Source organism: Sphaerodactylus townsendi, linkage group LG15 (genome assembly GCF_021028975.2).
Source record: "Sphaerodactylus townsendi isolate TG3544 linkage group LG15, MPM_Stown_v2.3, whole genome shotgun sequence".
NCBI classification, from domain to species: domain Eukaryota; kingdom Metazoa; phylum Chordata; class Lepidosauria; order Squamata; family Sphaerodactylidae; genus Sphaerodactylus; species Sphaerodactylus townsendi.
In genome coordinates, this window is record NC_059439.1 from 28826410 (window position 1) to 28853014 (window position 26605).

Genomic DNA, 26605 nt, shown 5'->3' on the forward strand with positions numbered 1-26605 from the left:
CCTAGACCCCATTCTCTTAAATTTCCTTTCCGTTGCTGATGTTATTATTTTGGTAGTGTTTACTGTATTATTGCAAAGTTATTCAGCTAACATTAGGGTTAGTTAGTTCAGTTTAGCTTAGGTGTGGGATAGTTTAGTGATATGTTCTTGCATTTAGACTTGTTATTAAGCTAGGCTTTTGTTCTGACGTAGCTGTAGTTTATCTTGGAAGTTAGTTCTTGGGTCGTTGTGTTTTTTGTAGTCTGTTATTGAACAGAGTCACCATCTACCTTTTTGTTGTTTGTTTCTGCTGCTAGTGATGTTTGTTGTTATGAATACTATTGTTTTATATAATTTGTGATGTTATGTTACGATGACTGATGCCACTATTATGTTACATTATGACCATGATTAGTAATATTATGTTATGATTCCTGGGGCTTCTGTCGTTATAATGCTATGTTTAAAAGGCTATGTTCATTGTTGTTCCGAATATGTTCTAATGTTTATTGATTCCATGTTGTTGGTGTTATGTTTTTTTGATGGCTGCTATTTAATGTTCTGATTATTGATATTGTCATTTTGCAGCTGTTGTTCACCGCCCCGAGCCTTCCGGGGGAGGGCGGCATATAAATCTAATAAACCAAACCAAACCAACTCCCGGCTCCCATTCCTTGAAGCCCAAGCTGTGGGAGTCTTGATGCAAAGATTATCCGTCACTCTCGCCCTCTGCTCGCTCTCTCCCGCTCCGCACAGACACCCTGGCGTATGTGTGTGAATTTATGTGTAATCCATAGAGGTGTGGAGCTCAGAAGGGGGAGGGGGGGTGATTGCTCCAAGCCAGCCGTCCAAGCACCTTCTGGTTTTCTTTCTTGTGCCATTGCTATTGGCATTTTTCATTAACAGCGTTTAGCAGGCAGCATCGAGGGATGATAATTCTGAGGGTTATGATACCCAACACACACACACGCACACACAGACAACACCTGGCATACATTGCCCCCAAATTGCTCCAAATGTTCCAAGCCAGCTCTGCAAGCATCAACACTTCTGGCTTTCTTTCTTGTGCCAGGGCTATTGATATTTTTCATGAGCAAGGTTTAGCAGGCAGCATGGAGGGATGATAATATTGAGGGTTGTGATACCCAACACACACACACACACACACACACACACCCCACCCACCCCCCCCTGGCATGCATTGCCCCCAAATGTCCCCCAAGCCGGAGCATGTTTGTGTATCTGCTGACCCTCAGTGTGTTGTGTTGCTGACCCTCAGATGTGTCTGCTGACCCTCGGTTCGGACATCTCCCAGCGGACTTGCAGGTGCCCGTGGGAAGGTGTCTGGACATTCTCCAACATGTCCCGGGGATTGTCGCGCGCGGGTGCAGTGCGGAAGCCTGGCGGTCCGTGGCCGGCCTGTGCCTTTAAGAGTTGGTCCCTCTGACATCACGGCCAGCTGCAGGGAGCCGGGCTGGCGGATGCGGGGCGAGGGCGATCGGGAATCCTCCTGGCGCCCCTCGGGTCCCAGCCCAGCGGATCCCGTGATCGAGCGGGATCCGGCAGCGGGGGCGCCCTGCGCGTGCCAGCCGTGGGGTGTGTGTGAGTGACACTGTGTGTGTGTGTGTGTGTGAGTGTGAGAGAGAAAGAGGGGAGGGGGGGTCGGACCGACAGAGAGAGACAGACAGCCGCCTCTCGGCATCTGACTGCGGCATCGCAGCCGGATCGAAGCCCCCCCCAGGACAAAATCGGTAGCAGCCTCGCGCTCGCCCCTCCACCGCATCCCACTCACTTTGACACCAACCCCCCCCCCGCAGCCCCCCTCCCGGATCCCTGCTGGGAACCAGAGAGATCAACGCCCCTGCAACCCCCCTCCCCCCCAGATCGATTGATTCCCCTCCCCCTTGTCTGCTGCGCCTTGCCTCGGGACTGGGCTTCTCCCGCCCGGCCCCCTGGGTTTGTGTGTCTGTGCGTGTGTGTGTTTGCGCTGTGCCTCCTCTCCTTCTTGCCTGCTGCTGCTGCTGCATCCCCCCCCCCAATTGCTCGCCGTTGCGCCGCTTTTTCCAGCCCTCCCGCATCCATCCTTCTCCCCATCCCTCTCTCTCTCTCTCCCCCCTGCTGCAGCCGGGATCCCTGATCGCGAGGAATCCACCCCCTCTGCTGCATCCCTCCTCTCCCCTCTCTGCTCCATTCCCTCGCTTTTCCGCTCTCCTGCACCCGCCCCCCCTCCCACCGCCTCATTCCACTGCTGCTCTTCTCTGCCTTCCTTCCTTCCTCTTCTCTCTCTCTCTCTGCTGCATCTCTTCTCTTCTTCCCCTCCATTCTGTCCTTTCCCCCCTCCCTGCTGCATCCGCCTGTCCAGAGCCCAGCGCCGTATTTCCCCACCCGCTCCCCTGCTGCATTGGGGTCCCTCTTTCCCCCCTGCCCCTTTCCCCTGGTCCCCCCTCCCTCCCTCCCTCCTGCAACACTGCATCCCTCCCCCCTTCCACTTCTGGACAGAGCAAACTTCTGGATGGGGCCTTCTGCCCTAGAGCCCCTGTGGTCTGGGGTCGCCTAGTCTCCAGCCGGGGACCGGGTAAAAAGAGGGGCTCCCTATCTTCCCCGCTTAGGAAAGAGGGGGTCTTGCCCCTGCCCGGCTCTGGAACCTTGGCGCAAGGGACAGGAGGAACCCCAAGCAGAAAGCGATGCAGGTGCGGTGGAAGAGCAAGGCACTTCAGGTCCCGGTCGGCATCTAACAGCAAGGTGAGCAAATCAGCCCGGTCTGGTTGGTCGATGTGGCTTTCTCCTGGATGTCCACCCTTGGACCATTTCTCCCTCTGAATTAGAAACAGAGAGGCGGTAAAAGCAGCGCTCACACCTGCTATGAGCCGCCGGCTGGCCCAGGAAGCCGCGTAGATCTGGGTCACTTCTGCTGGTTTTCCCAGGTTGTCTGGCTTGCCCACGTCTGGGAGTGTTAACTTTGCGCAACTTCGGCCTGGGTGAGTGTGTGGCCTTTCGTTGAGGGCCAGCTGGACGGGCGGTCCAGCAGCATCTCTGCACACTGCAGATGTTCTACTGTGAGGTTGCTGTTATAGATGAATTCCTGTAGACAGACTCGGAAAGGGCCGTGTGATGCCCAATAAATGTGGCAGTGGACTCAACTTGCTTCTGTGGGAGTCTCTTATGGGGGGGGGGGGCATACTATAAGTAATTTGAACTGGCTTAGCTCTTATCCCTCCCCCCCCCATCCCCACCCCAGGATTGTGGGGTTTGCGCAGGTAACAACTTTCCCTGATAGTGTGCATATGAGCTATGTGTATACAAGATACGGGATGCCTATTCTTTTGGAGAACTTGTTTTGCCTTGGTCGTGCCTTCCGTGGAGGTGTGTGGTTCCCGTTACACTTTGTGGGAACGCGTTTTCGAGTATCCTACTGCATATATTTTTCCCGGAGTTGATTTGTAGGTGACAGGCGGCCAGATTGCACAACAATTGGCTGATTGTGGTAGAGGGTTTGTGTGTGCAGCTGACTCCGCTCCACACGAACGGCTGCACAATTTTCGGCGATGCGGTATGCCCTTAACGCCTTTGTAACGCTTTGTCGTGCTGATGGAGGGCTTGGATGTGGTGTACCTGGTTTCCCGTGAACGCCGTTTTTCATGTTGCATTCCAAACGGGATAGTATTATGGGGTGGTGCTCCATCAGCATGCAGTGCTACATCAGCATGCGTGTATCTGGCTACATGTGAATTCCTTCAGCACCTTTCTCTGTGCATTCCAGAAGCCTGCAGGCTGTGTGTGGTTCTCACTGAAAGCAATACAGACTTCGTGTACTGGCTGTTTCCTTTAGCATACGTTATGTTGCTGTTGGCACGCTGACCTTCTTTAATTCCTGCAAAAAATAAAAGCGCCGTTAACGAAGGATATCGCATTTTGAACACTTTGCTCCAGGTGTTGAACTAGTTTGCCGCGTTTGTGTGCCCTGCATATTTGTGTTTCCTCCCCCCCCCCCTTTAACTCCATTCTGTCTAGATTATAGTATTAAAAGGAAAACGGGGCCGTATGCTTCATTTCTTGTGTTTTTCGTGCATGTACCCTATTTACTCTTGTCTCTCCATACTGGATTAACACACCGTGCGCGGCAAACAGCGTTGTCAACAGAATTTTTAATGGCTTTCTTTCCCAGTGCAAGCTCACACCGGGCATGTGATTTCGTGAGTGGCGGTTCGTTCGACGCCTCTCTTCCACGGTGCATAAAAATGATGTATTATTCTCTAGCGGCGAAGACCGCCTTATGCATTGGTCTGAGTGAGCACGGTGGGTATATTCCATACCTGGATGACACTAGATTTATTGTTTGTGTTTTCCCATTAATGATTTGCTGATTGCCCTCTACGGCAGAGTAATGTGTTGTGGGTCTAAAGCATATTCCTTTAACACTGGCGTGTGTGTATATTCAGCACTGGGGATGTGTTGTGTATGTGAGAGAGGACTTCTCAGTGCTGGTGCATGTGTGCACCCAAAGATGGATTTCTGGAATAGCTTTTCTTTTGGTGTAATTTCTGAGGGCGAAGGGTGTACCTATAAGCTACATCCCTCCTCCTGTGTTTTTGCACCGAGTGGGTCAGAAGGGGGAGATTTTTGACTGCAAACGAGACGTTGCGCTCCCCAACGTTGATTCCATGCCCATAAACACCACCATCTCATGTCGTCCCAGATGATGACGTTGCTACGAGATTGTATTCCCCGCCACAACTGAGAATGGTACACTGATTGCTGGAGGGAGGGTGTGCGGATATGGGAGGGGGGAGGGACTTGGGGTGGATCTAAGCCGAGTGTTATGCTAATGGGTGAGATTTAATGCAGCGTATGGAGGCAACAGCTATGGAGAGGTCAATTAGGCTGGACATGGTAGGGCTGCTGTTTTGGTTGCCACTGTGTGCGAGAGAGACACAGCCTCATTTTACAGCATCGTGGGCTCATCTGCATGGTGAGAGTAGAGGGCAAGACCTGTATTTATCTCCTTCGGGAGTATTCTAATGGGAGCGAGCATCCCCTCCGTTTGTCGTTTTCGTTGCCCTAATTCTTCGGGCACAGAGGACCAAAAAGTGAGGTCTGGCCTGGTTGGCTCTGGAGGCCTGCGTGAGAGGTGAGGTTTTGTAAACAAGTCTGTGAAACTGTCCTGGAGTCTTTGGGTTCTTCCCAGTAGTTTTCATAGATTTAATTTAAGAAGGGTCCTACACATTTACTTGGTGTTTCACTTGAAATGAGGTGTCAGCAATAGTCTTTCAGTTCTTTGGAACTCCCTCAGCCCCACAAGGCTCCTCACAAGGTGTCTCCTCACATGTGGCTCCTCAGAGGTGTCTGTTGTGGGTAGAGGAAGGGAAAGGAGCTTGTAAGCCACCTTGAGTCTGCTTACAGGAGAGAAAGGTAGGATATAAATTCAAACTCCTCCTCCTCCTCCTCCTCTTCTTCTTCTTCTTCTTCTTCTTCTTCTTCTTCTTCTTCTTCTTCTTCTTCTTCTTCTTCTTCTTCTTCTTCTTCTTCTTCCTCTTCCTCTTCCTCTTCCTCTTCCTCTTCCTCCTCCTCCTCCTCCTCCTCCTCCTCCTCCTCCTTGGTGGTGGTGAAAAGTGTCCACTGACTTAAGGCAACCCAGTAGGGCCATCAAAGCAGGAGAAGTTCAGAGATGGTTTTCGAGTGGCAGCCTCTTTGTGACAATCCTGGACTTTCTTGGTGGTCTCCCGTCCAAGTGCTAACCAGGATCGACCCTGCTGAGCTTCAAAGGCAGGGGTGTCCAACTCGCGGCCCTCCAGATGTCCATGAACTTCAATTCCCATCAGCCCCTCCCAACACGAGCATTAGCGATACTGGCAAGGGCTGATGGGAATTGTAGTTCGTGAACCTCTGGAGGGCCGCGAGTTTGACACCTGTGTTCTAAGATCTGATGAGATCCGACTAGCCTGGGCCATCCAGGCCAGGGCCATTTCTTAATCACACTTAAAACCCACTCTCCAAAGAGCCCAGGGTAGCGCTTTATCTCATGTTATCCAACCAAGGCTGCAGAGAAGCAGAGCTACCTCCCTGTGACTGACACTGTTCCTGGTATTTCAAGCAGCCCCCTGTCATCCACCAGAAGCTTTACCTGGTATGGAGGTAAGAGTTGGCAAAAGCTTCCACCTGTTAAATTTGGGTGTGTCAGGATGCTGCAAATGACACAGGAGCAGGGCCAAGCAGAAGAAGGTGACAACCTTCATTGTATCCCTTGGTCCCAGTCTGAAACTCCTATCCACTATACCACATGGGCCTTTGTCCCAGAGACGCTGTCCTAGCTAGGAATGTGGCCCCCGATGTTTCTTTACCAAATATCAAGCCAACAGAAGAGAGTTTTAAGTGGCTTCATTTGCAAAGAAAGGGGAACTGTCCTTACATGGGCAGACTCCACCGAAACAACACATCCACAGCATATTTATTCCCTTCTCCCCGTTTCGTCACACCCTCTCCATTCCCCCATTGGCTAAGGGTACTTGGAGTTACAGCTTTCCGATCCACCTATTTACATGTTGCTCCTTGATATGTTTCCCCCTCCAAAATTATTCCTGTGTGTTCATTATCGACACCCCTTAGTCAAGCTGGGGTGTGAAAGTTAATATGCATTAGCTAATTACGCATGCCTCCTTTAATCGACCTCTTGCCATTTGCTTGCGGTTTATGTCTACTCAGCTTTGTGGCTTTCATAGCGCATATACTTATTTTTGCCCATACACTTCCTCTGTGTCATTTGTTTTTATCTTGTGATTGGTACTTTCCACCCCATAATTCTGAACAAACATCTTTATATCATCTGTTTTCATCTTGCAGCTGATAAACTCTTCTGAACACACATGATTCTCTTTATCCTCTTATCCCACGGTTGGAAACTCTTGCACAAACATCAGTCTGTTAAAAACCTTTAACCCTTTTAGTTTACCCACTCCTCTTCTCCTCGTAGAAAACACATTTCTCCTATTTCACAGGGGCACATCCTCAAAATAAGATTACACGGTTTGGGGGCCACGTAACACCAAACTTAATTGTCTTATGGCAGGGGTAGGGAACCTGCGGCTCTTCAGATGTTCAGGAACTACAATTCCCATCAGCCCCTACCAGCATGGCCAATTGGCCATGCTGACAGAGGCTGATGGGAATTGTAGTTCCTGAACATCTGGAGAGCCGCAGGTTCCCTACCCCTGTCTTATGGCATCCGCAAACTGGATGTCCAGTATGGCAAAAAGGTAGGCAAAGGGTCAAGTTAGCATTAGTGACTGTAAGCGCAAAGCTTGACAGTTATTCTGGATCAGTTAATCAAGCACAGGATTGGACTAGTTCTGCATGCACACCTAGGCTTGTTGTGAGATTGAAACATTGCATGCAACCACACAATTATTTGAATAGGGCAAGAGGTGATATTTTTGCATTAGCACTTTCTTCAGTGTCTACATCAGTGTTTTCCAACCTTTTCGGTCACAGTACCCTTGACCTCACTCTTCATATCTCACGGTGCCCCTCCCACATTCTCCTTCCAGTTCTCCTGCTTGCCACCCCCCCCCCCACCTTCTCCTCCTAGGGTGAAGGGAAGCATGGGGGTGGGAAATAGCTGCTGACCTTGCGGCAGGCCCTGCCTCCTGGGCCAGCTCCATATCCTTGCTGGTGCTGGCAGGAGACACTGCAAAAGTGAGGGGGGCTGGTAGTGTTGCCGTGGTACCCCTTGGACATGCTCACGGCACCCCAGGGTACCACGGAAACCTGGTTGGGAATCGCTGGTCTACATATTCTGACATTCCTGGCCCAAGCATCACCGCTTGCTCATGCACCTATTCCTCGTAGCACGTGACACTTTTGCGGGTGTCTCTCAAGGAAAGAGCACTCCAAGGGGATCGGCTTTGGTTTCCCCATCCTTCCCACTCTAACGACCATGTACTCAACAACGTGCAACCAAAAGCGCAGCGTACACATAAATGACTCCATTCTTATTTCATTAACTCAGGCAACAGAGGAGTCATTCACCCGTGTCAGACACACTTATCTAAGCATCCATTGTTCCCATTACTGTCTGCCAATCCTCTGGCCGCCCATCCTTTCCCCTTCTTTCTTGTCCATATCCAGACATCCATCCGGTCTGATCTGCAGGCAGGCACCAAAGGTGTCTTTCAACTTCCGGAGATGCCCTTGCGGCTCAAGTTTCCACTCACAGAAAAAGTCAGCGTGGAGTAGCAGTAGAGAAGGTGGATTCTAATCTGGAGAACTGGGTTTGATTCCACACACCTCCATCTGAGTGGTGGAGGCTTATCTGGTGAACCAGATGTGTTTCTGCATTCCTACATTCCTGCTGGGTGACCTTGGGCTAGTCACAGTTCTTTGGAACTCTCTCAACCCCACCTTCCTCACCAGAGGTGTCTGTTGTGGGGAGAGGAAGGGAAAGGAGCTTGTAAGCCACCTTGAGTCTCCTAACAGGAGAGGAAGGTGGGGTATAAATCCAAACTCCTGCTTTTCTTCTTCTTCTTCTTCTTCTTCTTCTTCTTCTTCTTCTTCTTCTTCTTCTTCTTCTTCTTCTTCTTCTTCTTCTTCTTCTTCTTCTTCTTCTTCTTCTTCTGTGAGCAGACAGCAGCTTCCATGAGGTCTCCCGTGAGTGGACCTTTGGCCCCTCAGCATCTGTTGCGTCTAATCAATCATTGGAAATAATCTCTGGGGAAATTCCATCCATCCGTTTTTAGGTAGAACGCATACAGCTCAACAACTTTGCCTTCCTTAAGACACGGTCACCTGAGCATTGGTCAACCACATCTCCAAAATTGCAGCTGCTCACCAATTCCAATGTTCTGTCTGTGAACAGAGAAGCAGCTGCAAAAAACAACGAAAAACTCATCTGGAGAATCATTGAAGTCAAGTATTACAGTTGTTTGTGGGGTGTACAAACTGAGTGCCTTCGCTGAAGAACGTTTGCTTCCCCACAGTCAGATACGTGCTACCTACATACATGCCGTCAGTACTTGGATGGATGGGAGACCACCAAGGAAGGCTCTGCAGAGGAAGGTAATGACAAACCATCTCTGTTTCTCACTTGCTTTGAAAGCCCCTTGCTGGGTCCAGCAAGGGGCTTTCAAAGCAAGTGTGAAACAGAGATGGTTTGACATTACTTTCCTCTACAGAGTCTTCCTTGGTGGTCTCCCATCCATCCAAGCACTGACTCTGCTTAGCTTCTGAGATCTGTTGAAACTGGGCTATGCCCTGCTGCCTTTTCTCCTAGGCCAGGGGTCCGCAACCTGTGGCTCTCCAGATGTTGGCAGGGGCTGATGGGAATTGTAGTCCATGAACATCTGGAGAGCCACAGGTTGCAAACCCCTGGCCTGGGCAGATACATGCAGTGGTTGGGAAAAGAATGCCAACCATCGACACTGTTAGTGGTTAATAATGGTAGATGTTTCCCTTTAAAGTTTGTCTTGGTTTTCTAACATCTTGGGTTCAAATCTGGGGAATTGTCAAACACTGGCACGTGCTGCAATGAACGCAGACGTGCCTGCGGGCCACAGGCATTTGGACATTTGCTCGGGGTAGTAAATATACCCCCAGTTCTACGTTTGCACACTTCCCCCCACGGGATTCCCAGATAAAACATCGTTCTGCCCGTGTGATCTTGTTTCCCCTGCTATCTTTACCTTTGCCTTTGTCCTCATACATACCCGTCCCTCTCTCCTCCTATCCGTTCCCATAAATATCTATATTCTCGTTCCTCACACATGGGTGCACACAATGCTTGCGCGCCGCCCCTCCTTGCGCTGTGTATGTATACACAGATCTGGAACAGGAAGAGGAATGTGTGTGAAGTCGGGTGACCATATTGCGCCGCTTCTGTCGTCCCCAGAGCTGCCTTCTGTAACTGAAATAAAATAATTACAGATGGGAGAAATCAAATAAAGGTTCTCGACCAAGAGTGTGTGTGTGGGGGGTGGGGAAGATGGGGGAATACTAGGTTAATCGGCAACTTTAATGATGGGGGCAGGCAATTGGGGGTGTTGCTACTCTGGGGTGGGGGGAATGGCCAAAATTAAAGCAAAAGGGGTATATATTTTGGTTTAGGCCGTCTGTCTTCCCAGCACTCTTCAGCATCCTCTGCTTGACCCCTTTGCCTCCCCCACACCCGCGCCACACTCGGTTTTAGCCTACAGATACTTTCCTGTCCTTTGCCAACACACACACATAAACACACACACACACACACACATACTTCAGGTCTTTTTTTGGGCCCTCTGTTCTGCACAGATGCAGTCAAGAAGGGCATAAATAGAAACCCCTGGAGATACAAGCCGGGGAAAAAAAAGTGCTTGAAAATCTATTGTGAGGGGGATGAGGCAAAACTCAGAAACACAGACATCTCTTGGAAAAAACTCTACATGATTGGACAGGTTACGGAGTTTGTGAGAACGCAGTTGGCTGGAGGGGCAGGATCATGGAGGTCTGGGGTTCCCAACCCCCAGGTGAGGCCTGGAGTTCTCCAGGAATGTCAACTCATTTCCAAGCTATAAACCTCAGAGCAAAAGGCATCTTTGGAGGGCAGGCTCTGTGGTATACCATCGAGTCTAAGAGAAACTGAAGCCTCTTCCCAGGCACCGCCTCCGAACCTCCAAGAATTAGCTGGCAACCCTATGGAGGCCCATATTCTCGGAAGAGGGAAGGCAGCCCATGTGCCGGAAGCAGTGCGCCCCCCAGCCTCTGAAGCCACGGTCCCCAACCTTTTTGAGCCTGGGGGCATCTTTGGGATTGTGACAGGGTCAGGGACTGTGGTTACGGGTAACTTCTGTAGTAACTCTACAACAGTGATGGCGAACCTTTTCGAGACCGAGTGCCCAAATCGCAACCCAAAACCCACTTATTTATTGCAAAGTGCCAACGCGGCAATTTAACCTGAATAACCCCCTCGAGCAGGGGCCAGCCTGCTGTAGCCCCAAGCAAGTCCCACATCTGCCACTCTGAGCCTCTCTGGCATCTCTGCCGCCTCTGCCCCCCCCCCCCCCGGGTAGCAGCTACCTGGAGCACAGGTACCAGGCCCACCAGCCGAGTCCTCTCTGCTCGCTGAGGTGCATGCACATCAAGTCCAGCGGCCCTCGCCAGCCTAGATGTGTGTGTGTGGGGGGGGGGGGTGACTCTGTTTGCGCATGCCCACAGAGAGGACTCTGAGTGCCACCTCTGGCACCCGTGCCATAGGTTCGCCATCACTGCTCTACAACAACATTTTAGGCAGAAGCTCTGCTTGACTAGATAATCCGTACAGTCAATCGGATCTCCAGTGGCCAATCAGAAGACCTGCTAGGCATCAGTCTCTCCTCAACCCGCCCACTTTCTTAAAAAAAAAAAAACACTTGACAGGCACCAAGAAAGGTATTAATGGGCACCAGGTTGGCTCCAAAATCTCTCCCATGCAGGGCTGTACCGCCCAAGGGAACATATGGGATCAAATGTCCCCAGGCTGTGGCCATTTAGTCACGAGGGGGGGCCCCCAGAAAATCGCCCCCACACCCCTCCTCCTTTCCCCTGGGTTCATAAACTGACCTGGTGCAAATAAACTTTTTTTGGCATGGTGGGGGAGGGCGGCCGACCATACGGGGGGGGGGGGGGACCAGATTTTGCACCAAGCTACATTTTCTCTAGATACGCCTCTGCTCCCATGTGACTCCCATCGGCTGCCCTGGGTCTTAGAGGGCTGGGGTAACCTCCAGTGGCGTATCTGCCTAGGGACAAGGGGTACCCCTTGTCCCCGGGCGCCACTCTTCTGGTCACATGGGGGCGCAAAATCAGCCCCCCACGTGACCAGGAAGTCCTGCTATCTCCTTGTTTTCGGGTGCCTCGACTCCGTCCAAGGCACACAAAAACGATGAGGCAGCAGGACTTGCCTCCAAGCACCCTCAATCCCACCCTGGACACCCCCTCCCTTCCTCCCCCCCTGCCAGCTGGGCTCCCAGCTGGCAGGGGGAGTCTGGGGGGAGGTGGGCACCCTAGACCTTTCCCATGTCCATGGTGACATGGGGCTGAGGGAGTCCGAGAGGAGCAGTGGGGTGGTGAGCCTGGGGGGGCATCAGGGGCAGAAGGGAGACTTCAGAGGGCTGGGGAAGTCCCTGGAGACAATTTGTCTCCGAGCGCCATTTACCCCTGGAACGCCTCTGGTAACCTCTATCTGTGGGTTCTGTGGGGCATAACTTGGAATGATTTTGCAACAACAAATTAAAAAACAAACAAAATGGTTTACTTTCTTAACATATTAACATCAAACATCAACATTTAACATCACACTTCAAGGTCCTGTCCAGGTTCCATTTCAAGTCCTTACAGTCTTCTGATATTGCCAAGTCCAATTCTTCCTGCAAGTGGGTTGGCTCCTGAAGACTCCAAGGGCTTGGTGAACAGGATTCAACATGGTGAAGGTTTCCAGGAGAACTCTCACCCATTACAACCACAAAAAGAAACCCTGAAACAATAAACTCCAACATTTACAACACAGCAAAAATAAACTACCACCTTCCCAGTAGTTCCAAACAACGTTGCAGTTACCTTAACAAGGTGTTAAGGGCTTATACAAATCAAGGTCCGAGTCTGGTAGCCTTGTCTCCTCCAAACTACATGAGCTCTGCAGCCTCTTGCTTCTTTGAGATTCCACCCCCTTTCTGGGTCAACCCATTCTGAGCATGGGGGTTACACTGGCACCTTTTCCTTTTGTGCCTTTAACATCTGCAGGAGCGGGAGAGAAATCGAAGGGGAGGTTTTTTCAGGTGGGCTGCAGCACAGATGGGGAAAGCTGCCCCTGCTGAAAATCTGCCTGACCTACAACTGCTAAGGCAAAGGGGAAGGCAATTGGCCTAGCTGTGGTGACCACGGGATGGGCGTGGCCAGAGATGGCCTTTCCCTTTCCCTCTCCCTACAGAGACCACTGCAAGAAATGGGGCTGGTGACTTGCTGACGGACAGAAAGCCCAAGACAAAAAGTTTCCTGCCCTTTCCGCACATGCAGAATAATGCACTTTCAGTTCACTTCCAATGCACTTTGCAGCTGTGCGGAATAGCAAAATCCATTTGCAAACAGTGGTGAAAGTGGATTGAAAGTGCATTATTATGCATGTGCGGGAGGGGCCTTGAAAGAGTTAAATCTCTTCTTTCATTGCACCCATAGCCTTAACTTGAATCCCTTCTCCTGTCCCCTCATGCTTTTTTAGGGTTAAAAAAACCCATATTGATAAATCTGACCAGCATGACACACAGTTTGGCTGCTTGACTCGGCCTAACAATGCCTCATTCTTAAAAACGGAGGAGAACTGTGATCACACTGCTTGGAAGGGAAGTGTGAGGTATGTGAGGTACAATAGGAAACTGGGAAGGAAGCTCAGAATTAAGAGAAGGTGGGCTATCCTTTTTCCATATTGTAGTTCACCTTCACAGTGAGTTAAATACCAATAATTACTCTGGACAGGCAGAGTTCCACATCCTCTTCACTGAATTAATGGCCACGACTTAGCTAGACCCATCTGTGATTCAGGCACATGGATTCTAGTTCAGACAGTTTGACTTATGGACAGTTCAATTCCAGCTTCTTTGAAAAAAGGAATTAACCAGGGGAGGGGGGATAGAGAAGGAGAAGGAGAAGGAGGAGAAGGAGGAGGAGTTTGGATTTATATCCCCCCTTTCTCTCCTGCAGGAGACTCAAAGGGGCTTACAATCTCCTTGCCCTTCCCTTCTCACAACAAACACCCTGTGAGGTAGGTGGGGCTGAGAGAGCTCCTTAGAGCTGTGACTAGCCCAAGGTCACCCAGCTGGCGTGTGTTGGAGTGCACAGGCTAATCTGAATTCCCCAGATAAGCCTCCCCAGCTCAGGCCGCAGAGTGGGGAATCAAACCCGGTTCCTCCAGATTTGATACACGAGCTCTTAACCTCTTACGCCACTGCTGCTCCTTATGGACAGTTCAATTCCAGTTCAATTGACTTATGGACAGTTCAATTCCAGCTTCTTTTAAAAAAGAAATTAACCGGGGGAGGGGGGATAGAGGAGGAGGAGGAGTAGTTTGGATTTATATCCCCCCTTTCTCTTCTGAAAGGAGACTCAAAGGGGCTTACAATCTCCTTTCCCTTCCCCCACAACAAACACCCTGCGAGGTGGGGGGGGGGGGGCTGAGAGGCATGTGTTGGGAGTGCACAAGTTAATCTGATTCACCAGATAAGCCTCCACAGCTCAAGCGGCAGAGCTGAGAATCAAACCCGGTTCTCCAGATTAGAGTGCGCCCGCTCTTAACCACTACACCACACCGGAAGGAAGAGTGGGGATAGAGGCAGAGTGTAACTCAGTTGATTCTCCTGGGCTGCTCAGTGGCTTTCATGGTATCTTCTTGAACCATCTTTCTGGCTGGGATTTGGAGGCACCTTTTTTCCAGTCTTTCCAGCCCAGAAAGTGCTGCCGCCCAGTGTTTTAATGGTTGTTTTTATGCTTTGCGGTATATTTGTGCTCTGCTTTTAATTGTTATAACCACGTGCTTCGGTTGTTTTTTTATGATACACTTGTATTTTGTGCACGCTTTCATTTGTTAGCCGCTTCAGCAGCCCACGTTGGGGGGGGGGGGGCAGGAAAGCGGGGTATAAATTTTGTAAAATAAAAACAAATCGACTTGTGTCTGCTCATTCTGTGTGTGTGTGTTGTGAAGAGGTTGACAGAGAGAAATTTTTCTCTCTTTCTCACAAGACTAGAACCAGGGGGCATACATTGAAAATGCTGGGGGGAAGAATTAGGACTAATAAAAGGAAACACTTCTTCACGCAACGTGTGATTGGTGTTTGGAATATGCTGCCACAGGAGGTGGTGATGGTAACTAACCTGGATAGCTTTAAAAAGGGCTTGGACAGATTTATGGAGGAGAAGTCGATCTCTGGCTACCTATCTTGATCCTCCTTGATCTCAGATTGCAAATGCCTTGGCAAACCAGGTGCTCGGGATCAGCAGCAGCAGGAGGCCATTGCTTTCACCTCCTGCAGGTGAGCTCCCAAAGGCACCTGGTGGGCCACTGCGAGTAGCAGAGAGCTGGACTAGATGGACTCTGGTCTGATCCAGCAGGCTAGTTCTTATGACGTGTTTCAAGTCCACGCTAAGGACTGCAGGTTGTGGGGAGGGTGGGGGGAGGCAATTGTGGTGGCATCTTTGCATGTTCATTGGAGATGATGGATATAAATTACATGCATGCCCAGAGCGGCATACAGTCAGGAACCCTATAAGCAGAGTTCTGACTGCGTCTCTTATGCGCCTACATGTGTGAGCACATAGACTCTGGCCATGCATTTCAATGAATTCCACAGCTTCCTGCTGCGATAACGTGTACATTAATTCTCTCCCTTTGAAAAGGGTTTCAGTTCCTCCCACTCTGGCAGATCCTCTCTCTATGATCCGGACCGCTCCGTCCCGGTCCCCTTTTTAATTGCATTTGTTTAAAACACCATCATGGGGCCTCACCATGAGGACTTCAAAGTATCTGTCACTCCAAGAGAAAACAGACAGCAGATAACATTGACTCCATTTAACCCCATCCGAGTAAAAAAACACGCAAGACAGGATCAGCATTACTTGCAGTTAAATAGGTGGGTGACTCAGTAGCACACGCCTGAGACAATCAAGTGGGTGTTTAAACTTGGGGCCTAAAATTCATGGAGCATCATATGCTTTTGGGAAATTTTTTTCCATAATCGTAGTTCCACTAAAAAGAGGGTTTGCTTTGTCATCCCAGGGGCGTACTGCCCAGGGGGACATATGGGGTCAAATGTCCTCGGGCTGCAACCATTTAGTCATGTGGGGAGGCGGAAAATTGCCCCCCCTCCTTAAGAACATAAGAACATAAGAACATAAGAACAAGCCAGCTGGATCAGACCAAAGTCCATCTAGTCCAGCTCTCTGCTACTCGCAGTGGCCCACCAGGTGCCTTTGGGAGCTCACATGTAGGATGTGAACGCAATGGCCTTCTGCGGCTGTTGCTCCCGATCACCTGGACTGTTAAGGCATTTGCAATCTGAGATCAAGGAGGATCAAGATTGGTAGCCATAAATCGACTTCTCCTCCATAAAACTGTCCAAGCCCCTTTTAAAGCTATCCAGGTTAGTGGCCATCACCACCTCCTGTGGCAGCATGTTCCAAACACCAATCACACGTTGCGTGAAGAAGTGTTTCCTTTTATTAGTCCTAATTCTTCCCCCCAGCATTTTCAATGAATGCCCCCTGGTTCTAGTATTGTGAGAAAGAGAGAAAAATTTCCCCCGGGGTCCATACACTGACTTTAAGACCTGGTGCAAAACAAAAATGTTGTTTGGTCATGGTGGGGGAGGGCAGCCGCCCATACGAGGGGGGGGGGTCGGAAAACTCAGATTTTGCACCGGGCTACATTTACCCTCTGACTGGCAACCTCTACTCCCCACAAATGCCCAATAACAAAGCATTTACTATAATATTTTTTTCTGTTTTACCTACCTTGTCTGTGGGTGACTGTTTCACTGCCCCTAGTAATGGGGACACAGCCACCAAGTTTACTGTTTGCAAGAATGATGGTAATTTAGAGGTAGTGGTATGTTTGAGTTTACGTGCAGCCTGAACTCCTATGTTTCAAAGCTGAACCCCAAAAAACCTGCGAAGTGTAGAGCTATCAATAACCAGAGCTCACACAATGACCGGTATAGTATAGTACAGTGGTGGGATCCAAAATTTTTATTAACAGGTTCCCATGGTGGTGGGATTCCAACTGTGGCGTAGCGCCAATGGGGCTGGGCGGGGCACGACGGGGGCATGGCCGGGCATTCCGGGGCGGGGCATTCCTGGGAGGGCTGTGGCAAGGACGCAGCCGCTGCGCCGGTCCTTGGGCGGGAAACGAATGCACGCAGGCACAGGCTGCCACGCACGCCGGTGCACCTCCTGCTAGACTGCTTCAAGTTCTGCGCGCTACTGCTGAGAGGAGGGGCGTAACTAAGGCAAAAATCACGGGGCAAAATCACCCATTAGTAACCCCCTCTCGGCACACACAAATAATTAGTAACCTACTCTCGGGAACCTGCGAGAACCTGCTGGATCCCACCTCTGGTATGGTATAGAAAAATATTATCGTGGTGCTTCCACAGTTCTCTACTTCCTACTGTCCCAAGTCTGCCTTCCTGTGTACTGAGACATTCGTGCAGGTCAGCCAATTGCTACCAGAGGGTTCCTCAACAAACCCCTCAGTGCAATGGTCTTCAACTCATGGGTCGTGACCTTCAGGGGGATTGCCGAGGCCCACCTGTTGGGTTATGCGCTCTTATAGAGCCACTGTTTTTGGTAACCTTTCGGAAAGACCAACCGCTGAGACGCATGAATCGAGAACAAGGAAGCACCATCTCTGTCTCTTTGTTCGCATGCTGAGAAGAGCCACAGGACATCAAGGTGAGGTGACTCAGCGCTGAGAACGGATTCCTTATTAGCACATTCGGGCTCAGAGATGTCAGCTCTTCGTCTTGTCATCTAGCTGTGATGTCATGTGCGTGCAGTTCAGTGGGTCACAAGTGCCTGGGGGTAAAGGGTGGGTTTCAGCTCTGGAAAGGCTAATGATCTCGTCCATTGTGCGTTGCAGAGCCAGCGGGGTGCAGTGGTAAGAGCAGGTGGACTCTAATCCAGAGAACTGGATTTGATTCTCCACTCCTCCACACGAGTGGCAGATTCTTACCTGGTGAAATGGATTTGTTTCCCCACTCCTGAACATGAATTGCTGGGTGACCTTGGGCTGGTCTCAGTTCTGTCTGAACTCTCTCAGCCCCACCTACCCCACAAGGTGTCTGTTCTGTGGAGGAAGGAAAAGGCGTTTGTAAGCCACCTTGAGTCTCCTTACTGAAGAGAAAGGTGGGGTACAAATCTGAACTCCTACTCCTCCACCTCCTCCACCTCCTCTTCTTGTTCTTCTTGTTGTTCTTGTTGTTCTTGTTCTTGTTCTTCTTGTTGTTGTTCTTCTTGTTGTTGTTCTTGTTCTTCTTGTTGTTCTTCTTGTTGTTCTTCTTGTTGTTCTTGTTCTTCTTCTTGTTCTTCTTCTTCTTCTTCTTCTTGTTCTCGTTCTTCTTGTTCTTGTTCTTCTTGTTCTTCTTCTTCTTGTTGTTCTTCTTGTTCTTCTTGTTCTTGTTCTTGTTCTTCTTGTTGTTCTTCTTGTTGTTCTTGTTCTTGTTCTTCTTCTTCTTCAGTACAGCCCAGACCAGGGGTCCCCAACTTTTTTGAACCTGTGAGCACCTGTGGAATTCTGACAAAGTGTGGTGGTGAGCTCAGTCGCAAAATGGCTGCCATACCCTACCTTCAGACACCCAGCGAAGATCTTTGCACTGTGGCGGCAGTTGCTTCCAAAGCAACATTTTTCAAATCTGCAACAACCAATCAGAACTCCAATGACCTATCCGGAGCTGTTGCCGGGCAAAGCCCCACCTACTCCTGTTCACTTTCTAAAAACACTTGATGGGCCTCAGGATAGGTGTAGTGGGCACTGTGGCCTCCACGGGCACCCTGTCGGGGACCACTGGAGTGTTGACTGTCCCCCATTTCCGACTGTTTAAATTTCGACCGATAAAGTTCAGCATACTGCAGAATAGAAATGAATGAAATTATCTGCAAACATTTCAAGGCGGGATGCATCTAAAATCTACTATTCAGGTTACATGATAATCTTTTCTAAGCCACCCTTCATGTGTGTGTGCATGCGTGTGCCTGTTGAAATCAGCTTTACCTGTAGCATTCAACACAGTGTTTTTTCGGCATTGATTTGGGTCAACATTGACTGTTTAGCGTCAACAGCCGGAACAAACAGAGCAAACGCGGTTCTGCGTACGATCATTCTGCTCCGTTATTTTGCCCAAAAGACGTTTGCCGTTACCCACCTTTCCCCATAACTTGCAGCTGCCAGGAAATCGTGATCACGTTATTACCCTGTTTCCCCGAATATAAGACATCCCCCCAAAATAAGACATAGTAGAGGTTTTGCTGAAGTGCAAAATATAAGGCATCCCCCGAAAGTAAGACATAGCAAAGTTTTTGTTTGGAAGTATGCCCGACGAACAGAACACAGAAAAATAAGACATCCCCTGAAAATAAGACATAGCACATCTTTGGGAGCAAAAATTAATATAAGACACTGTCTTATATTCGGGGAAACACGGTAGTTCCTAAAACACAAGAAGTTTGGGTTAACCCCCCCCCCCCCGCTTTTATCAACGATAAGGAGTCTCAAAGCGGCTTAGAACCACCTTCCCTTCTTCTCCCCGCAGCAGACTCCTTGTGAGGTAGGTGGGGCTGAGAGAGTTCGGAGAGAACTACGACTAGCCCAAGGTCACCTGGAAGGCTTCGTGTGTAGGATTGGGGAAATAAACCTGGTTCACTAGATTAGAATCCTCTGCTCATGTGGAGAAATGGGGAATCAAAGTTGGTTCTCCAGATTAGAGTCCCCCACTCTTAACCACTAACCCACCTTGGACAGCTTGGAAAGGCACCCTGGACAAACTGAGAGCCCATCCTACAATATTCCCCAGAATCCTCTGCAACGCACAGGGATTCCTTGGCTAACTTGCAGTGGTTCCTCACTGGAAAAAAAAATCCATGTAGAAAGGATCTAAGAGAGGTTTAAAATCCACTTGGCTTAGAGGTAACCAGAAGAGTAATTGGTGAGGTTTTAGTGGCTTGGGATGAAGCTTAAAGCCAACATTTCATTTCACGGTTCTCCTCGGACGTGAGATCATACAAGCCGTATCACCAAAATCTTGACCCGTATACACTGGTGCCCAATTTGTTTCCAATCACATTTCAGGGTCCTGGTCTTGACCTACAGAGCCCTAAATGTTTTGGGTTCAACACACCTGGAGGACCACCTAATCCCTTATGAATCTGTCCAAAGTCTGGCCTTCTTGTCATGGCCCCAGAGCCTTCTTGGTCATGGCCCCAAAGCTTTGGAACTCTCATCTGTCTCATTGTGTTGCCATCTCCTGTCAGCAGGTGAAGACATTTTTGTTTTGTTTGGCCTTCATTCATCCGTCCCTCCTTCCCACTCAATATTTTAATTGCTGTTTGTATCTTTTGTGTGTATTTTATCCCTGTATTGTCAAAGGCTTTCACGGTTGGAATCAACTGGCTGTTGTGGGTTTTCTGGGCTGTGTGGCCATGGTCTGGTAGTTTTTGCTCCTTACCTTTTGCCCACATCTATGGCTGGCATCTCCAGAGGCAGGTCATGGGAAGCTGTGTTTCTCTCCATGGCATACACATCTCTCCATGACAAGCCGCTGAAGATACCAGCCAGAGAGCCAGCGTGGTGTAGTGGTGAAGAGCAGGTGGATTCTAATCTGGAGGACTGGGTTTGATTCCCCACTCCTCCACCTGAGTGGTGGAGGCTTATCTGGTGAACCAGGTGTGTTTCCGTACTCCTACATTCCTGCTGGGTGACCTTGGGTTAGTCACTGTTCTTGGGAACTCTCTCAGCCCTACCTACCTCACAAGGTGTCTGTTGTGGGGAGAGGAAGGGAAAAAGAGCTTCTAGGCCACCTTGAGTCTCCTTATAGGAGAGAAAGGTGGGTATAAATCCAAACTACTGCTCCTCCTCCTCTTCTTTGATGCTGGCAAAACCTTAAAAGCAAAAGCTGCTAGACTACAGCCACACAGCCCAGAAAACTCAAAACAGCCAGCATTTTATCTCTGTTTTTAGCTGTTTTAATGATAAATGTTTGGAGGGGGATTGATTTTAATCGTTTTTAAAATGTGGTTTTTGTCATGGATGGTTTTAAATTGTTGGCTGCTTTGGCGGCCCTTGTAAGAGCAGAAAGGTGGGGCGCCTTTTTTAAAAAAATAAATAAAACAGGAGAATCTGGTGGCCAGCAGTCTGAAATTGTGTGCATCGTGGAATGCTGCTGTAAATTTCGTTGTGCATGCACAATGACAATAAATGCTTATGCTTATGCTTAATAGGTTTGACCGTGGAGAGGATTCTTGAAATATCGTTTTTTGTGTTTAGGAAGGGAAATGGGGTAAAATCGCAAGAATTAAGTCTCATGGATGGCTTTGTTGTTTGTTCCCTCTGCAGGTCCTTGCGCTGTGTGTGGCCAGTGGCTCCCTCTGTGACCTAGGATGAGTAACTGCAGCAGCCGCGCCCTGACCCTGCTGTCTAGCGTTTTTGGAGCGTGCGGGTTGCTCCTGGTGGGCATCGCTGTCAGCACCGACTACTGGCTGTTCATGGAGGAAGGGATCGTGTTTCCGCAGAACCAAACCACCGAGATCGTCATGGCACTCCACGCTGGCCTCTGGAGGGTCTGCTTCTTTGCAGGTAACGGCCCTGGCCCGGACCAGAGTTCCCTGCGAATAGTCTTCTTTCAGGGGAGTGGTTTCGCGCAGAGGTCCCCAACCCATTTGAGCACGTGGGCACAGTGGTGGGATCCAAAAATTTTAGTAACAGGTTCCCCTGGTGGTGGGATTCAAACTGTGGCGTAGCGCCAATGGGGCTGGGCAGAATACCGCGGCGGGGTGTGGCCGGGCATTTCAGAGGCGGGGCGCGCGGTATTTCTATGGGTGAGAGGCTGGCGGCAAGGATGCAGCCACTGTGCCGGTCCTTGGGCAGGAAATGAATGCACACAGGCTGCCATGGATGCCGGTGCACCTCCTGCTAGACTGCTTCAAGTTCTGCACGCTACTGCTGAGAGGAGGGGCTTAACTAAGGCAAAAATCACGTGGCAAAATCACCAATTAGTAACCCCCTCTCGGCACACACAAATAATTAGTAACCTATTCTTGGGAACCTGTGAGAACCTGCTCTATGTGGGCACCTTTGACAAACTGTGATAGCTGCAACAGAGAAATGGCTGCCGTGGCTTATCTTCAATGACAGAACGGAGATCCTTATATTGGTTTGGCTTATTTATATGCCGCCCTCCCTCGAAGGGCTCAGGGCGGTGAAAAACAGCTGCAAAATGACAATATCAATAATCATAGCATTAAATAACAACCGTCAAAGCATCACATCAATAACAGAATCAATAAACACGTTATAACATATTCTAAGCAACAGTGAGCATAGCCCAGTGGGGGCGAACCTATGGCACTCCAGATGTTCATGGACTACAATTCCCATCAGCCCCTGCCAGCATGGCCAATTGGCTGATGGGAATTGTAGTCAATGAACATCTGGAGTGCCATAGGTTCGCCACCACGGGCATAGCCTTTCAAACATAGCATTGTAACAACAAAAGCATCCGTAATCATAACGGTAGTAATCATCGCCATAACATAATAATAACATAGCATAATATTATGGTGGCAGGTGCTGTCAATCAAATCTCCAAAGGCCAATCAGACGCTTTGCTGGACAGAACCCCACCTGGGCCCATCTATTTAAAAAAAATGCTTGGCAGCTGCCAGGACAAATGATTAAAGGCTAGAAGAAGAAGAAGAGGAGGAGGAGGAGTTTGGATTAAAAAGGCTAGAAGAAGAAGAAGAAGAAGAGGAGGAGGAGGAGGAGGAGGAGGAGGAGGAGGAGGAGGAGGAGTTTGGATTTATATCCCCCCTTTCTCTCCTATAGGAGATTCAAAGGGGCTTACAATCTCCTTGCCCTTCCCCCCTCACAACAAACACCCTGTGAGGTAGGTGGGGCTGAGAGAGCTCCAAGAAGCTGTGACTAGCCCAAGGTCACCCAGCTGGAGTGAGTGGGAGTGCACAGGCTAATCTGAATTCCCCAGATAAGCCTCCACTACTCAAGTGGCAGAGCTGGGAATCAAACCGAGTTCCTCCAGATCAGAGTGCACCTGCTCTTAGCCACTACGCCACTGCTGCTCCTGTGAAAGACTGTGAACTCCAAGCCAGATCTGCTCTGCACACAATAATTGCTTCTACTGCCTGTGATCCCAATATTAAAGGCAGCTGGATGTGTTTGGGACTGAGAGAGCCACGTGCTGAGTGAGATACATGTGTGAGTTTTGCTGTGTTTGTAAACGTTGTTGCAGCTGAGCTCTGGCTAGGTTCAGGCTGCTGTTCGCAACGGGCTTGCTGAGAAGCTGTAGTCTTTTGCAGGAAGTATAGCTTCTGGACCCTCGGGGAGGATATTCTCCGAACAGCCATCATCCAGGAAACCACAAATGGTGGCTGAAATGTTTGAGGCTCAGCTGCCCATAAGGAAACCCCAATTCAAAAGGGAGAGGAGGAGGGAATGCATTGGCAGAAACAGAAGAGACCTGGGAGACTTCCAACTTCCCAGAATTATTGCTTACTGGAAAGCCGTCCTCTTCTAATTCAAAACCATGACAGTTTTGCATGCAAAGCTTTGGAGAGTTCATAGAATCATAGAGTCGGAAGAGACCCCAAGGGCCATCCAGTCCAACCCCCTGCCATGCAGGGACACACAATCAAAGCACTCCCAACATATGGCCGTCCAGCACAGGCGTACCTAGGCAAACTGGAGCCCTGGGCAAAACCTGAGTTTGATGCCCCCCCCCATGGGCAGCCACCCTCCCCCACCGTGACCAAACAATGATTTTTTTCCACCAGGTCGTTTCAAAGTCACCATCACATTATAGAACATGCCCCAACTCACAAATCTGAACACAGCAATGGGCCATGCCACACAGCAGAAATAATTTTTTGGAAAACATTTTCAAAATGCTTTCAAAATGTTTTATTACTGCTCTGGAAACATTTTATGGTGTTGTATCCAGTCCCCCCAATTGGGGGAAACAGCATCACTTTCAATGTTATTGAAACTCGGGACCCCAGATTCTCCCTTTAAGGTGGATTTAAAAGGAGAAACCACCTTTATTAGGCATTGAGAGAATAAAAGAAAGAAAGAAAACAAACATTGGCAGGAAGGGAGTGGATTTAAAAAGAGAATCTGGGGAAATTTAGGGGGTGCCTGTTGTCAGGGGTGCAATTATTAAGATAGCAGCACCAAAATTTCAGAGTATATTCTTGAGACCCTACTGATGATACCACCCAGGTTTGGTGAAGTTTGGTTCAGGGGGTCCAAAGTTAGGGACCCTCAAAGTTGTAGCCCCCATCTCCTATTAGCTCCCATTGGAAACAATGGGGGATAGGGGCACTCCTTTGGGAGTCCATAACTTTGGATTCCCTAAACCAAACCTTACCAAACCCATGTCATATCATCAGGAGAGTCTCCCAAAAAATCCCTGAAATTTTGGTGCTGCTAGCCTAAAATCTGCAGGCCAAAAATGGAAAAAGCACTGAAAATACAAAATCCCCCACAAACGAACCTGCAATTTTGTTGCCCACCACAAGGTGGCGCCCTGGGCAGCTGCCCACTTTGCCCAATGGGAGGAACGCCTCTGCCATCCAGCCTCTGTTTAAAAACCTCCAAAGAAGAGACTCCACCATTCTCCGAGGCAGTGAATTTGACTCTCGAACAGCCCTGACAGTCAGAAAGTTCTTCCTAATGTTTAGGTGGAATCTCTTTTCCTGCACCTTGATTCCCTTAACTCCGTATCCTAGTCTCTGAGGCAGCAGAAAACCAGCTTGCTCCCTCTTCGACATGACATCCCTTCAACTATTTAAACGTAGCTTTCATGCCCCTTCTTAACCTTCGCTTCTCCAGACGAAACATCCCTTCTCTCTAAGCCTCTCTTCGTAGGGCGCGTGCTGGTGCGGGGTCATGGCGTGGCATGGCGTGGGCATTCCGGGGCGTGGCGTGGTGGGAGGGGGCATGATAGGAGCACAAGGCGCATGCATGCCCTGGATGCAGCTCTCCCTCGCTCCGGCCCTGCCCTTCCCTGCCAACATTGCACAGGCTTTCTGCTCCTTGGGCCCTTTTTGTCTTCCAGACAAACAAACTTCCCATCATCCCTCTTCCAACATTTTGAATGGTCTGTTTCAGTGACGTGACTCCAGTGTGTTTTCTTCTCTCTGGCAGGTCAGAAAAAAGGTAGCTGCGTCGCTTCTGAGTACTTCCTGGAACCTCGGCCCGACCCAGACCCTGAGGGGCCCCTAGTTACGGAGAATACAGAAAACATCCTCAGTAAGTGGGTGAACATCCTCATCTGCGAGCCAGTCGCTTGGTGGGCCTCCGTTTCATTGGGTCCTCCTGTATTACTGTACAGGCCCTTTCTTCACATGCAGAATAATGCACATTCAGTCCACTTTCTCAATTGTTTGACAGGGGATTCTGCTATTCCACGCAGTAAAATCCAGCTTCGAAGTGCATTGAAAGTGGATTGTTCTGCATGTGCGGAAGGGACCTGTTAGGAGCTGTTCTTCCAGTGGCGTATCAGCCTAGGGACAAGGGGTACCCTAGACCTTGCCCATGTCCATGGTAACTTGGGTGGGTCGAGGGCAGTGGGGGGCGGAGCCGGGGTGGGGTGGGGCAGAGCCTGGGGTGGGGGGGCAGAGCCTGGGGGGCTCCTGGAGATAATTTGTCTGCGGGCGCCATTTACCCCAGATACGCCTCTGTGTTCTTCCCAATGCAGCACATCCCCAGAGACTTCTTCTCCCTCACCCTCGGCCTTTCCTTTCCTTGCAGCCCATTCGCCAGCACTGCATGTCTTTAGACAGCTATGGCCAAGTTAAGCACGGCTCAGGGAGATCCACAGTCGGAACGCCTGCAGGTTTTGTTTCGTTTTGAAAGTTCAAGGCAGCCGCGGTAGAACTTGGAGGAGGAATGCCTGACCTTTTCCTCGGCATCGTTTTTCTGACCTGGATGGGCCAGGCTAGCCTGACCTTGAAACATCCTGGAAACTAAGGAGGGGCCAGCCACAGTTTGTACTTAGATGGGAGACCACGAATGAGGTTCAGGGTTGCAGCAGTGGCATAGGAGGTTAAGAGCTCGTGTATCTAATCTGGAGGAACCGGGTTTGATTCCCAGCTCTGCCGCCTGAGCTGTGGAGGCTTATCTGGGGAATTCAGATTAGCTTGTGCACTCCCACACACGCCAGCTGGGTGACCTTGGGCTCGTCACAGCTTCTCAGAGCTCTCTCAGCCCCACCTACCTCATAGGGTGTTTGTTGTGAGGGGGGAAGGGCAAGGAGATTGTAAGCCCCTTTGAGTCTCCTGCAGGAGAGAAATGGGGGATATAAATCCAAACTCTTCTTCTTCTTCTTCTCTGTGGAGGCAGGCAAACCACCTCTCCAAAGGTGGCAAACCACCTCTGTTGGTTTCAGGCCTTGAAACTGGGCTCCTTCCTACCCATTTTCCCCCACAGGGCAGGCAGCAGCTTTGGGGGCTCTGGATCAGGAAAATGACCAAGGGGAATGGCTACCTGATTATAAAGGCCCGCCCACCACGGCTGCTCCGCCCATTAAAAAAACCAAGAGATCCAATCCCAGACCTCCTTGCATATGAGATAATTTGGCCTTCTGCTATCTCTTGCTCTGAATTAAAACTGGAATGTTTCCTAATCCTGCGCATACTTACCTGGAAAGTAAATCCCACTTTGTTTAATGAGACTTATTTATAAGTCAGGGTACGGGACTTGTGCGCGGGCATTTGAGTTCAAGAGCAGCGCTAAAAACCCATCTCACCCTGCACTGCTGGTCCCAATTTGAATCCGGGTCCTGCGCAGCTGCTGTTCAATAGAGAAAAATGCTAGGGATGCTCCATACATGGCACATCCCAGCATCTTGTCGTATCT

The 26605-nt window shown here is 49.8% G+C and overlaps 1 protein-coding gene across 3 annotated transcripts in view; it reads left to right on the plus strand.

Annotated features, from left to right (window-relative positions):
* Positions 1-1451: 1451 nt before the first annotated feature.
* Positions 1452-26605, plus strand: part of CACNG7 (calcium voltage-gated channel auxiliary subunit gamma 7) — a 49225-nt gene continuing 24071 nt past the window's right edge. For 2 of the 3 annotated variants that reach the window (XR_007246237.1, XM_048517149.1), the window contains exons 1-3: positions 1458-2721; positions 21071-21310; positions 24893-24997. Coding sequence is in view for 2 of the 3 variants with exons in the window: in XM_048517149.1 (XP_048373106.1) it covers positions 21115-21310; positions 24893-24997 (301 nt within the window). In the remaining variant the exon portion in view is untranslated. Of the gene's footprint in view, positions 2722-21070; positions 21311-24892; positions 24998-26605 lie in introns of all 3 variants that reach the window. The other variant, XM_048517150.1, reaches the window with a different exon arrangement.